At 42.0% G+C, this 12,500-nt stretch overlaps 1 protein-coding gene across 7 annotated transcripts in view; it reads right to left on the bottom strand.

Annotated features, from left to right (window-relative positions):
- The window catches only part of LOC138039156 (uncharacterized), a 69,184-nt gene that overhangs the window by 15,981 nt on the left and 40,703 nt on the right, over positions 1-12,500 (bottom strand). For all 7 annotated transcript variants that reach the window (XM_068885350.1, XM_068885347.1, XM_068885349.1 and 4 more), the window contains 2 exons: positions 10,385-10,604; positions 2,894-3,147 (listed from right to left, as the gene is read on the bottom strand). In XM_068885350.1, the coding sequence (XP_068741451.1) occupies positions 2,894-3,147; positions 10,385-10,604 (474 nt within the window). The remainder of the gene's footprint in view (positions 1-2,893; positions 3,148-10,384; positions 10,605-12,500) is intronic.

The raw sequence follows: 12,500 nt of genomic DNA, 5'->3' as shown, positions 1-12,500 counted from the left end.
AAAGCAAGAGAGGATGAAGAGAGAGAGCACATCCCCATGATAGCTTTTTCCTTACCTATTTTAAGCTTCGCGCCATGCTGTGAAAGTTATTTTGGTTTCGTGTCCATGGTTTCCCAGCCAATAATCAATTACAAGTAACCAATCAGGGTTCTTCCTTAAAATAGCCGCGCATCGTAATTACGGGCTAAATTTAGATTGAGAAAAATTATCGTTGAAAGAGGCCCATGTAGGGTGGATGTGTTCTCCCCCCTCATCGTCTCTTGAAGACAATCATATACAGTTTCTGTTTAAAAACGCAACTTGACATCAGCTTCAACCATGATCACGTTTATCAGGTAATATGACGTGGCGCTAAGTGTTCACCTATATGAAGACTGTACAGAACTGTGGGAATTGTTTAATTAGAGTGTGTTCAGAGTCACATTTTGTAAGATACCGCATGCCACCACATAACTGAAGGTTGGCGTAGACCTTTGCGCAGGGCCAAGAAGATATCACCGTGAGATCAAAAAGGTATTAGGGTTTGTTGTTTTGTACAGCCGGTAGCGTGGTTTCATGGTTAGTTTGTTTTGGATAGTACCCCGTTCGACTTCCGTGTTACGATACTAAGAATATAAATATTCTTAAGAAAAGTTCTGTTTTTAAAGGGAACCTCCACTCCGACTAACGAATAATTTTAAACCGAACAAAATAATGTTTGCTATCAAATTTGATTGACACTTTTCTCCAAAAGTGCGTACATCGAATAAAATGAATTTTAGAATCACTTACTTGCTCTGTCAAATTTCTCAGGCGCTGCCATCTTGAACAATTGTGACGTGAAATGGTTTTCCTTATTCAAATGGTCTGGATAGCAGAAGTGTTACTAATATTTTTAAAAATACAACCACACTTTTGAGTTTAAAGGAGTAGTGTCACCGGTGGCGCATGCGTGACAGCATGTGTGTGGGGTGTGAATATCTCACACAATCAAAGCCATCCGAGGTCACTTTAGTGAACCAAATATCCTGCGGCGTTCAGAAACAAATTCACTATATTTTCGTTGTTCTTTGCTTCTTTTTTTCTTTGATTTTGTTGTTTGTAAGGGGTTTTGATCGTGTTTTACCATGTCGAGTCGTGGCGGCCATTGAGCTTGAAGCGGACAAGTAGTGATTCATTCTCCTCAAGAAATCAAAAGAAGAGCACTCAAAATATCAACACAACATCTACAATGAAGATAAACTTTTTAGCACGTGAATTCATGAGAAATTCGACGTATGGTGTAATCGAAGCACAAGCTGTATCACTAGGATCGAAGTCCATCTTCGTATTTCATTTCTAGCGAGTCGCTTAAATGTCACAGACAACCACATCATCGTTTGTTGATAACACATTTACTATCTTCGCTCTAAAATTCTATTTGAATATTTTGAAGAAAAAGCTGCATTATGATGAGAGGAACTCGATGCACTGGTTGTGTTTACTTGTTGCATGAATTATAAAACCGCAAACGGTGAGTAAAAACAAGGCTGAATTTTTTCGCAGCCTATCGTCTTTCGACTTCGAAGTCGTGTCTTGGAAATAAATGCACTCTCTTTCAGCTTTGAAATGGCATGTTTATCTTGATAATATGTCTGGTTTACCGGAGAGAAAAAAATATTTAAGTGTGAGTGCTGGAACCGCCCACAGTGTTCCCGGTCCGCCACTTCACTGAATTCATTTGTTTTCACGCAGAAAACAAACATGGCATCATATTTCTGTTCGATTTTATTTCTTGGACTCCAAATCATCGATAATTGATAAATCTGCATTTTAGTGGTTTTCTAAAGCCGGATTGAGTGTAGACTTAAAACAGAAAAAGCAAAAAAAATTGACGTCTGTTAAAATCTCTGCGTGTGAAAAATACAGCGCATGCCATCGCATGACACTGCCCCTTTACGGAACATGTTTCGATGTTTCTTTGTTCATCTTCATCCATAGAGAGTGTAACATTAATTTTTTTACAAGATAATTATTATATATGTATAACTATCAATATAATGATTCTTTGAAGATTAAATGTTCGTTACAAGTAGGTAAAATTCAAACTAACCAACAATATTATAGAGAACACAAGAGACATAACGGTAAAGGTTAAAAGTGTAATGCTAAACTGACATGATCAACGTGTTTGTTGAATTCGGGTTTCAACCGCTCAATATGGAAGCTTTCCTTGATTTTGAGTTGATAGATATAAGTAGCATTATCAATAATTTTGATGCAAGAAATATCACAATTATCTTGACAATTTTTAGAAAAACTAAGATGCTTGAAAATATGAGAATTTTTTTTCCGGAAAAGGTGCTGATTTACACGTGTGTATAAATGCCTGTTGGTTTCACCAACCTAGCGAGCACCACAGCCCGCACAAGTAAATTTGTATACAACGAGTGATTTGAGAAATGAAAATGAAATCCTTTGGACTAAAAATGTTGCACAGTTTGAATGGAGAGATAATCAACTTGTTTGTTGAGGCTCAATTTTAATGTTACACCCACTAAGGCTGGAGATGATGTTGAAACATTGAAACATGTTCCTTAAACTCAAAAGTGTGTTTGTATTTTTAAAAATATTAGTTTTCCTTATTGTTTTCACGCAAAGACCTTTTGCTTTGAAACAATAGGGCAACCAAGACAAAATATTTTATTATATTTTAGTGATATAATAAAATATTGCAACTATGAACGGCAATTGTATGCTCGTTTTAATGAACGATTTTCTAAGATTTCATTCACTCGGTCTTGTATAGCTTACCCTAACCTCCAGCCCCCTCACCACATCCCTTAGGTTAAAAGTTTATAAGCAAGTATATTTCCTTAAACCCCTAAACGGAAACCAAGAAGTCAAGGTTACAAGAAGGTGGTCGCAGTCACACCTTTTTGACGATATCTCCCGCCAACATGGGTATACTCTCCTTAGACAGAATAATTGAAAACTCTTCCGAGAAACGATACTGAGCTCGTTTCGAACAACGCATAAAGGTCAGCTGAAATCCATCTGGTATAAATTTCACGTCTGGAACACGAAGTCCAAAGTCATCTTCATCTGAAAAAGTCACTTTGGAGAGGTACCTCAGTAAAGCGTTTCTTGTGTCCTCTTTGGGCACCAAGTCCATGTCAAGACCACTGTCTAAAATAAAGGGAAAGTAGCAAATGTGTAAACCAGCATGAATAAATTATCAACATTGAAATGTGTGCTTTCCCCATTGATAACAGAGGCCTGGCATTTGTGCGGCATCCAACGAACATTCACATGGCTTTCTTTCAAATCTGACTCGTTGAGGCTATTCCTCAACAATGGTTTCCCTACGTATTAGTCCATGCCAATCCTAACGATATACCAGCATGCAGCGGGAGCTGATTTTTGTTTTGTGAACCTGTTCGTGATTTTGCTTGACAAACTTCCAACTGCGAATTGATTTGTGCTTACTGTAGTGACAGTCTTCTCATCAAATGGTGAGTAAAAACTCGCTTTTCGTAAGTTGTTTATTTCAGAGTATAATTCGCGGTTTATTTGTAGGTTTTTACGGCGTCTTCTTGTCGGTTGTTGTTCCCGATGAGAACAAACCATTGCAAGTGCTGTGAAAATTGGGTGTGTCAATAAATCGACTGTTGTGTTCCAGATAGCTTCGAGTGTGTACTTATTTCCCGAACATCAGTTTTTGTAACTGACCATTTGATTTTATTACCTGTGCTTTTTGGTGGGACTTGTGGTTGTCTCCGTGGTTAAAAACTGTGTGCAAACTAACTTGAATCAAAGCTGAAATACCGCTTCGCATTGCGTGATGACTCAGGAAGGAATATTCTATTGGAAAAACTGGAAAGGTCTCGCAGAGGGCATTTGTCGACAATAACAAGAATGCGCAATGAAAGAGACGAAAATCTGAACGACTTCAGCAACGTTGTGAAGGTGCGAGCTGAACAATCCTAACTAAATAAGGCGTGGGAACTGTACTGTGCTCGTTGTGATAAATACGCTGATTTGCTTGATGATTCGTGTGAGAAATACCAAACGTTTTGAGCGACCGTGCCGTTCAATACTCAATACAGTAGTAAAATGGGACAGTTTGCTATTAGTGCTGCTTCCTTTTATAATGTTCAGGTGTCTGAAGATGTAAAGGTATCAAAGAAAATCTCCCCAACCAATTATGTTCATTCTTTTTCAAGTCAAACATCAAAATTAAGTATATCAAGTTCTAAAGCTCAAAAGGCTAAGATCCAAGCAGTGAAAGCAGCATTTAATCCACCAGCAAGCTTAAGAAAGTAGTAGAAGGGCAGTTGAACTTGAGGTGAAAAGGGTTGAAATGGAGATAAAGCACACTGAAATGGAATTACAATATAGATTACAGTTAACCAAATTAGAAGCTGAAAGCGAGGTCACTGCTACGAAGAATCAAGAGGAATTAGCCAACTTAGAAGCATTTCTAGCAGAACAGGAGGTCTCTGATTTACCCAGTTGCGAGGAAGGTGCTAAGTGGCCCCACAAGCATACCATAAACTTTAAGAGCATCGAAATCCAACCCCCGGAAGTGCCAAGTGTTACTTTACCATCCGTGACTACTACTAGTAGCAATCTTGATATGGGTCCAAGGGGAAACCCTCCTTTGACATCTACGCCTGCTACAGAAAATCCCCTGACAACAAGCTCTACTCCTCCCATTGCCAAAATCCGCTTCAGAGTCCCACATATGACATCCAAGGAGTTAACCGAGCCAGCTGTAAATGTACAGTCAGAAAAGGTTCCAAGTCCTAATATACCTAAGCTGCAACAGTTGACCCCTCTCGCTGTGTCAACCACAACCCTCGATCCAGTACCCCAGCCAGCCACTTACACTCGCCCAGCCCCTTCAAGTGTCATGGGTTCTGTGAGCAATGAAAGCCTTGTTGCTATTATGTCCTCAATGTCTATGTCTATCACATGACCTCCCACCTGTGCAACTTCAGAAATTTGATGGTTCCCCTGAGCGGTATCCAGCCTTTCGACAAAGATTCAAACAACTGGTGGAAACAAGACCACTTGATGATTCAGTTAAAATGACTCGTCTGTTACAGTTTTTACAGGGACCAGCCCTACTTGCAGTGCAAAGATATGCGCCAATGCCAGGTGGCCTGTCGAAGGCTCTTAAAACGTTAGAGGATCGATTTGGGCAGCCATTCCAAGTAGTGAGGGCATGTATTGAATCGCTCACCAAGGGGCCTGCCATACAAGCCAGTGACAAGGACAGTTTACAACGCTATGCTGATACAGCCCAAGTTACCTACGATACCCTAGAGTCCATGGGATACCTTAGTGAAATGAACGCAGATAATCTTGAGAAAGCCAGATCATTACACGGTTACCCAGGTGGATGCAGGCCAAATTTGCTGAGCATCTGAAGCGTCTTGAGCGTAAAGGACAACTGATGCCAAGTTTCAGGGATGTTGTGGATTTCCTCAAGGAAAGAACTTATGTCTTGAACCATCCCTTCTTTAGTGTTGGATTGAACGAAGCTGCGCCTACCAGAGTCAAGCCTACGAAGAGTAAGTCAGTGACCACAAAGGCATCCACTTATGTGATTATGACAGCAAAGCAGGAATCCTGCATAATGTGCCGTGAGCCCCATCGGCTGTATCGCTGTGAGGCGTTTAGAGCCAAGTCCCCTCGAGAGAGAGCTGAGTTTATGAAGAAAGGAGAGATTTGCTTTAACTGTATTAATTCGACAGAACATACAGCTAGGAATCGCGGATCTAGTAATCGATGCCGGGTGCAGGGCTGCGGCAAGACCCATCACACGTTACTGCACTTCACTGACACTCGCGGAAGTGCAAATCAAGGAGTCTTCTCTCAGCATCACGAGGTTGTCAACCAGAACTTGGTGCCAGACCAAGGCACTACGTCAACTTGCTCCACGTCAGCGTCAGTTGGCCCCTGTGAGGTGTTGCTGCAAGTCATCCCAGTCAAGGTGATGAGCAGTGCTGGTTGTCAAATTACAACTTATGGTCCAATAGACTCGGGCTCTGACATCCCGATGATTGACCCGTCCCTTGTGGAGTTATTAAACATAAAGGGATCGCCCAGTAAACTTTCACTGACGACAGTGCACAGTGTTGATGCTGAAGAAGTAGGAATGAAAGTAGATTTCAAGATTGGTTCGGTTGATAGCCAGAATGAAAAAGTGATTGACGTGAAATCAGCTTGGGCGGTCAAAAGGTCAAAAGGTCAGTGGCGCAATGGCCACATTTACACCATGTGTGTTTTCCGGATGTGGAGAGAAAGAAGATTTCTGTGTTGATTGGCACCAACCTCCAAGAAGTTTTCATACCACTTGAAGTTGAAAGAGGTAAACGTAATGAGCCAGTTGCTATTAAGTCGTGTATTGGATGGAGCATTCTTGGTGGTTCGCCAATTGTGCAAGCCTCTGGTTGTGTTCAAATTAATCTTATCAGTGGACAAGATGTTTCCCTAAATGACAAGTTGGAAGAGTTTTGAAAAGTTGAGTCGTATGGCACTGCCAAGAATGTAACTAAGCCCATGTCGGTAGAAGATCAACGAGCACTAAGGCGGATCAATGACTCAGTCTGCAAACGAGACGGCCATTACCAGATGGATCTCTTGTGGAAGGATGATAACCCTGTGCTTCCCTACAACCGAGTACTCGCTGAAACAAGATTGCAGCATTTACAGAAACGCTTAGGTCGTGATCAAGAGCTGGAACTGAAGTACAGAGCTGTGATTGAAGACTGCATAGCCAAGGGTTACGCAAGAAAGCTCACCAAGGATGAAGTAGGCACCATCAGCAACACCACTTGTTACCTTCCCCACCCAGTAACGAATCCAAACAAGCCTGGCAAAGTGAGAGTGGTATTTGACGCAGCCGCAAAATTTGTTGGTACTTCTTTGAATGAGCAACTTGTGCGAGGGCCCTCTCTGACAAATGACTTAACAGGCGTGTTAGTCCGGTTCCGAGAAGACGAGATTGCCTTTTCTGCAGACGTTGAGAGTATGTTTTAACAGACTTATGTGACGCCACGTGACACAGACTCCCTGCGATTCTTTTGGTGGCCTGGAAGTGTAGACAATTCCCTCGAGGATTACAAGATGCTGGTCCACATATTTCGGGCCAAGTCATCACCCTGTTGTGCAAATAAAGCTTTGAACCTGACAGCACAAGACAGTGAAGAGACCTATTCCCCTGAACTCATCAAGGCAGTTCGTAGAAACTTCTATGTTGATGATGTGTTAAAGTCGGTTCCGACGCAAGGTGGCTTTCGTCTCACAAAGTTTGCGAGTAACAGTCGTGAAGTGTTACAATCAATTCCATTCGAGTTGAAAGCAAGTCCCAATCTGGACCTAGATCTGGATCAGTTACTAACGGAACGAGCATTGGGTGTGTACTGGGATGCGCAATCCGTACTTTCAAGTTCAAAACCATAGCAACGTGTAAGCCATCTACCAAGCGGGGAGTACTTTCAAAGGTGAGCTCTCTGTTTGATCCATTGGGGTTCCTCTCTCCCTTCGTGTTCTTCCTGTTGCAAAAAGTCTGGAGAAAGAAGCTCCCATGGGACCAAGAAATCCCAGAACCGTACCTCACGCAGTGGCGAATGTGGCTTGAGCAGTTACCGCACGTCATCACAAGACCCAGACTCTTGGCACACGGGTGACGTTTCAACTACACAGCTTTGCAGATTCCTCCCAGCATGGCTATGCCGCTGTGTCCTACTTAAGATTTGTTGATGAGCGTGAAGTGACCTATTGTTCCTTTGTTATGGGGAAAACCCGAAATGCACCCATAAGGGAGTGGACTATCCCTCGGCTTGAGCTACAGGCCGCAGTGTTGGCAGCACGTATGAGCAAGACAATCCTGAAAGAACTTGACTTCCAAGTCCATGAAACGTACTTCTGGTCTGACTCCATGACATCCTTACAATACATCAAGAATGAAACGCGTCGATTTCAAACCTTTGTCGCGAGTCGTGTGTCTGAGATTCATGAAACGACCTCTCCTGAACAATGGCATCACATTCCCGGTGTTATGAATCCAGCTGATGAAGGCTCACGTGGTGTCAGTGCTGAGTATTTCCAAGCAGATTGTCGGTGGTGGACAGGCCCGGAATTCCTCTGGCAACCAGAACATACATGGCCATCAATGTCTGTGAGAGAAGTACAAGATGACGACAAGGAACTTCGAAAGTCCTCAAACGTCCAGTTAAGCGTAAACATGTCGCAAGTTGATCTCCTTTTGCAGCGTCTTTCATCCTGCCCCAATTACTGCGAGTGATGTCTTGGGTGCTGCGCTTTATCAAGCGGAGGGAAACCCATAACGGTGTACCTGTAATCACCCCGACTCTTTCTGAACTACAGTCGGCAAGCAGAGAAGTTGTGCGCGTTGTCCAGCGAGAATGCTTTCATGAAGAGTATGTGGCTCTTAAAGGGGGTGGACAAGTGAAAAGTAATAGCAAGCTAGCCAATCTAAGCCCAATCTTGGTTGATGATGTCATTCATGTTGGCAGAAGAATTCATCGTGCACCAATTGCATTTGAAGCGGCTCACAATGTGGTCCTCCCGAAGAGTCACCCGGTGTCCACGTTGATAGTTCGTTACTACCATCATATCCTGGGACATTCTGGTCGGGAGCATGTGTTGTCTGCAGTACGCCAGGTGTTGAATAAGTGTGTGAGTTGCCGTAAGCGTAACGCGCCTGCTATGTAGCAAGTGACGGCAGATATTCCAGCAGAGAAGATATTGGTACCCTATCAGCCACCATTTACATACACGGGTTTAGATTTTTTTGGACCCTTCCATGTGAAACGCGGGCGAAGCCTTGTGAAGGTGTATGGATGCATTTCGTCTGTTTCAATAGTAGAGCGATTCATATTGAGGATGTTGGTTCATTGGAAACGGACGCGTTTATTCAAGCCTTACGCCGATTCATTTCAGTGCGTGGGAGTCCTACGAAAATATGGTCGGACAATGGGACGAATTTTACGGGTGCTGAGAAAGAACTTAGTCGTTCAATTCAAGATTTGGATGATGGTACAATCAGGAGAGAACTGCACAGATATGAGACAGATTGGAACAGGTGCGCTGTTCCCGATTGGCATTTTCAACCTCCGATAGCAAGCCACATGTCGGGCGTCTGGGAGAGGCTCATTAGAAGCGTGAGGAAGGCTATGAAAGGTTTTCTTGGTGACCGAGGTGCTCTTTCTGGGCTGGAAATCTTGCGTACCGTCTTCGCTGAAGTTATGTTCATTTTAAACAGCCTTCCTATGTGTCCCGCCAGCGATGATCCCAACGATATGGAGGCTCTCACCCCCAATCATCTCCTGTTGCAGCGACGAAACCTGGTCGTACCTCCCGGTGTCTTCATCAAGGAAGAGCTGTACACGTGCAAACAGTGGAGACGCGCAGTTTCTCGCTGATTGTTTTTGTCTCGATGGCTTCGGGAGTATGTGCCTACTTTGCAGTATCGACATAAGAGGCTCCTGAACAAGAGGAATCTAGCTGTTAACGACCTCGTTCTTATTGTGGATAACAGTGTACCACGATGCCGCTGGATGTTGGGTTGTGTAACCAGGGTGTTTCCAGGCCAAGACGCATTTGTACGAACCGCAGAAGTCAAGACGAAGAACTCAGTACTTGTCCGTCCCGTGACAAAATTGTGCCTCCTTGAAGAAGCACCGTGAACTCTTGAACAATGAGAACTCTGAACCTTTGAACTCGAGAACCTTTAATGTAGAGGATGTTTAGCTTTCCGTTTTGTTCAGCCCCACCCCCCGGGATGTTGAGGCTATTCCTCAACAATGGTTTCCCTATGTATTAGTCCATGCCAATCCTAACGATATACAAGCACGAGGCGGGAGCTGATTTTTGTTTTGTGAACCTGTTCGTGATTTTGCTTGACAAACTTCCAACTACGAATTGATTTGTGCTTACTGTAGTGACAGTGTTCTCATCAAATGGTGAGTAAAAACTCACTTTCCTCAGTTGCTTATTTCAGAGTGTAATTCGCGGTTTATTTGTAGGTTTTTACGGCGTCTTCTTGTCGCTTGTTATACCAGATGAGAACAAACAATTGCAAGTGCTGTGAAAATTGGGTGTGTCAATAAATCGACTGTTGTGTTCCAGATAGCTTCGAGCGTGTACTTATTTCCCGAATATGACTGTTGATGTCTCTTCGCGTAGTGCTGAAAAAGAGCGCCCTTTTTACCCCCAGGAAAGGTATTAGGCCAACACTTCTTGCAATTTGGTGCAAGGATCGATAACGCAAAAGATTTTAAATAGAAAAATTTTATTGATGTCCAAACTAACGTTTTTTGCATGCATATGCTGTCGACGTTTGACAGTGGTGTTCGCGCTTTAGAAAGTTTCATGATTATAGTAAGCATACCTGCTAGTACACGAACAAGGAGTCTGCAGTCAAATTCACAGCCAGGAAATAAGATGTCTGCCCGCAGATATCTTTGACGTGGAAAAATTAACCATCCACGGCATCGAGAACTCGTAAATGGATCATGAAAGTCCACCTCATCCAAAATGTTCTTTACATCAGTGTAAGGGATTGGTATACCCTCCAACTTTTCTGCAACATTCTTTTTGGTGACCCATGCCTGAAAGAGAAAAGACCAGTCCAATCTCAGCGTTAGTTTTCAGTACACCTACAATTAGCTTCCCTGTAGTACTAGACCAAAGAAAGCCCTCTTCATGCTCCAGTCTTGTTGTCAACCGAGAAAAAACAAAGCTTCGAGGCATTAGTAAACAGTGCTTGTTTTGCGATGTACTTTTTTGCAGTTATAATGCCATACAAAAAGCATGGAGCACTTCATCTGAACTACACGATGCTCATCTCTGAGCATATTCCAGTAATACTACGAGCGGAAATGTAACTGTCGAACTGAACACAGACTTTGTACAAATCCACTGCATTTTGTAGTGAACTAGAAATTTCTTGTAGTCATTTTAGCCAAGGTTTTCAGTCAAATGGCCAATACCCGTTTCGCTTAATTTTTCATACATTTTAGCCTACAATTTTCTAATAGATCTCAGTGTTTATACCTTTTTTATTTGATTTTGTATGGACTTTTCCCCTAACGTTTTATATCTCCAAAACCAGTACTTGACACAAAAACACTATTTTGATATAGAGAAAAAAATAATTCACATTGAGAAAAAAAGATGAATAAATAATTATAAAACAGTAAACACTTTATAATGATTATACATTGGCCTTTGTCAAAAATTTTACATTTGCATTTTGAGATTCTAAAATTATCACCACCTGAAAATTTTGGTTCACCTGTTTTTTGATAAATCAAGTTACCATAAACGTTATGAGATTATTCTTTGCACTGGCTTTAACAGGACTCATTTTAATAGCGGAATGTTTCCTGTTACTACATTGTTTGAGCAGCTCAACAAGGCTTTTAACATAAAATATTATATTGCCTTTATCAGTCCAAGACATTTTTGGATTTATACTGAGAATATATTTGCCTTTGTCCATGTTTCACCATTTTCATCTTTTAGCATTTCGATCCAAGCATAGTTACTGAAAACATGAATCACAACTAATAAATATTTCATTCCCTTATTCCACTTGCCAAATTTATTTATTTCAACAAGATCAGCAGTCCGTATTGAATCAATTCTGCGTGCCGATAACCCGTCTCCTTGGAAGTTTCTGTAGGATTGTTATATGCAATTCATCAGCAAGACGTTGATCCCTATCGCCCCTTAAAGCCTCTTTTCTTTTTTTTCCCTTTTTTTTACATACAAATACACAGATTTAACAACTAAACAATGATAACTACTTACATTTGCCATTTTCCTGACATCTACAGTTACAACAGTCGTTCCTTACTCTGGTGAACCACACGAAACTGACAAACCAACAAAGACTATGACTTTTCAAAATCTGACCACTACACATTAGGCACTATGTTTGTTTGACACGATAGCTATATATATATTTATGTTTCTATCTTCTCTGCCAAGAGGGTGACAAAATCTTCAAAAAGGGGTTTAGCATTATTCCAGCCAATTTATAAACGTTTATAAATTAAAGTTAATGTGACAACCATGACCTCTGCGAGGGATATGCATTTGAACCTAACCTCTTGTCTGCACAGGGTCCAGAGGAGATGTGTTTGTCGCTAGAACATCAAACCCGTCGACAACCTCTGAGAAAATTGGTTATTTTGATCGCGTTACAGTTTCGTTACACATTATTTATACCGCATGCACACCAAGAGACTGAGGGCTCGCAAGATCGGCTTACGGTACATATTGCTTGGCACTTCGTGTCTCGGTCGCCCAAAGGGCGACGGCGCTCGGTCGCTGTTCGGGCTACATATATGGCTTGTGGTTACTGATTTTCAAAATGGGCAACAACAACGTCGATCTGGGTCAGATAAGAAGCGAAGAAATCGTTTACGGTATAGATTCATAAAGATCCCATTTGGCTCATTAATAGTGCTAAGCGGCAAGGATATACATTTTTCAAGGTG

Source organism: Montipora capricornis, chromosome 2 (genome assembly GCF_036669925.1).
Source record: "Montipora capricornis isolate CH-2021 chromosome 2, ASM3666992v2, whole genome shotgun sequence".
In the NCBI taxonomy this organism is placed as follows: domain Eukaryota; kingdom Metazoa; phylum Cnidaria; class Anthozoa; order Scleractinia; family Acroporidae; genus Montipora; species Montipora capricornis.
Note: the sequence above shows the minus strand (reverse complement) of the source record. Positions and strands in the feature narration are given on the sequence as shown.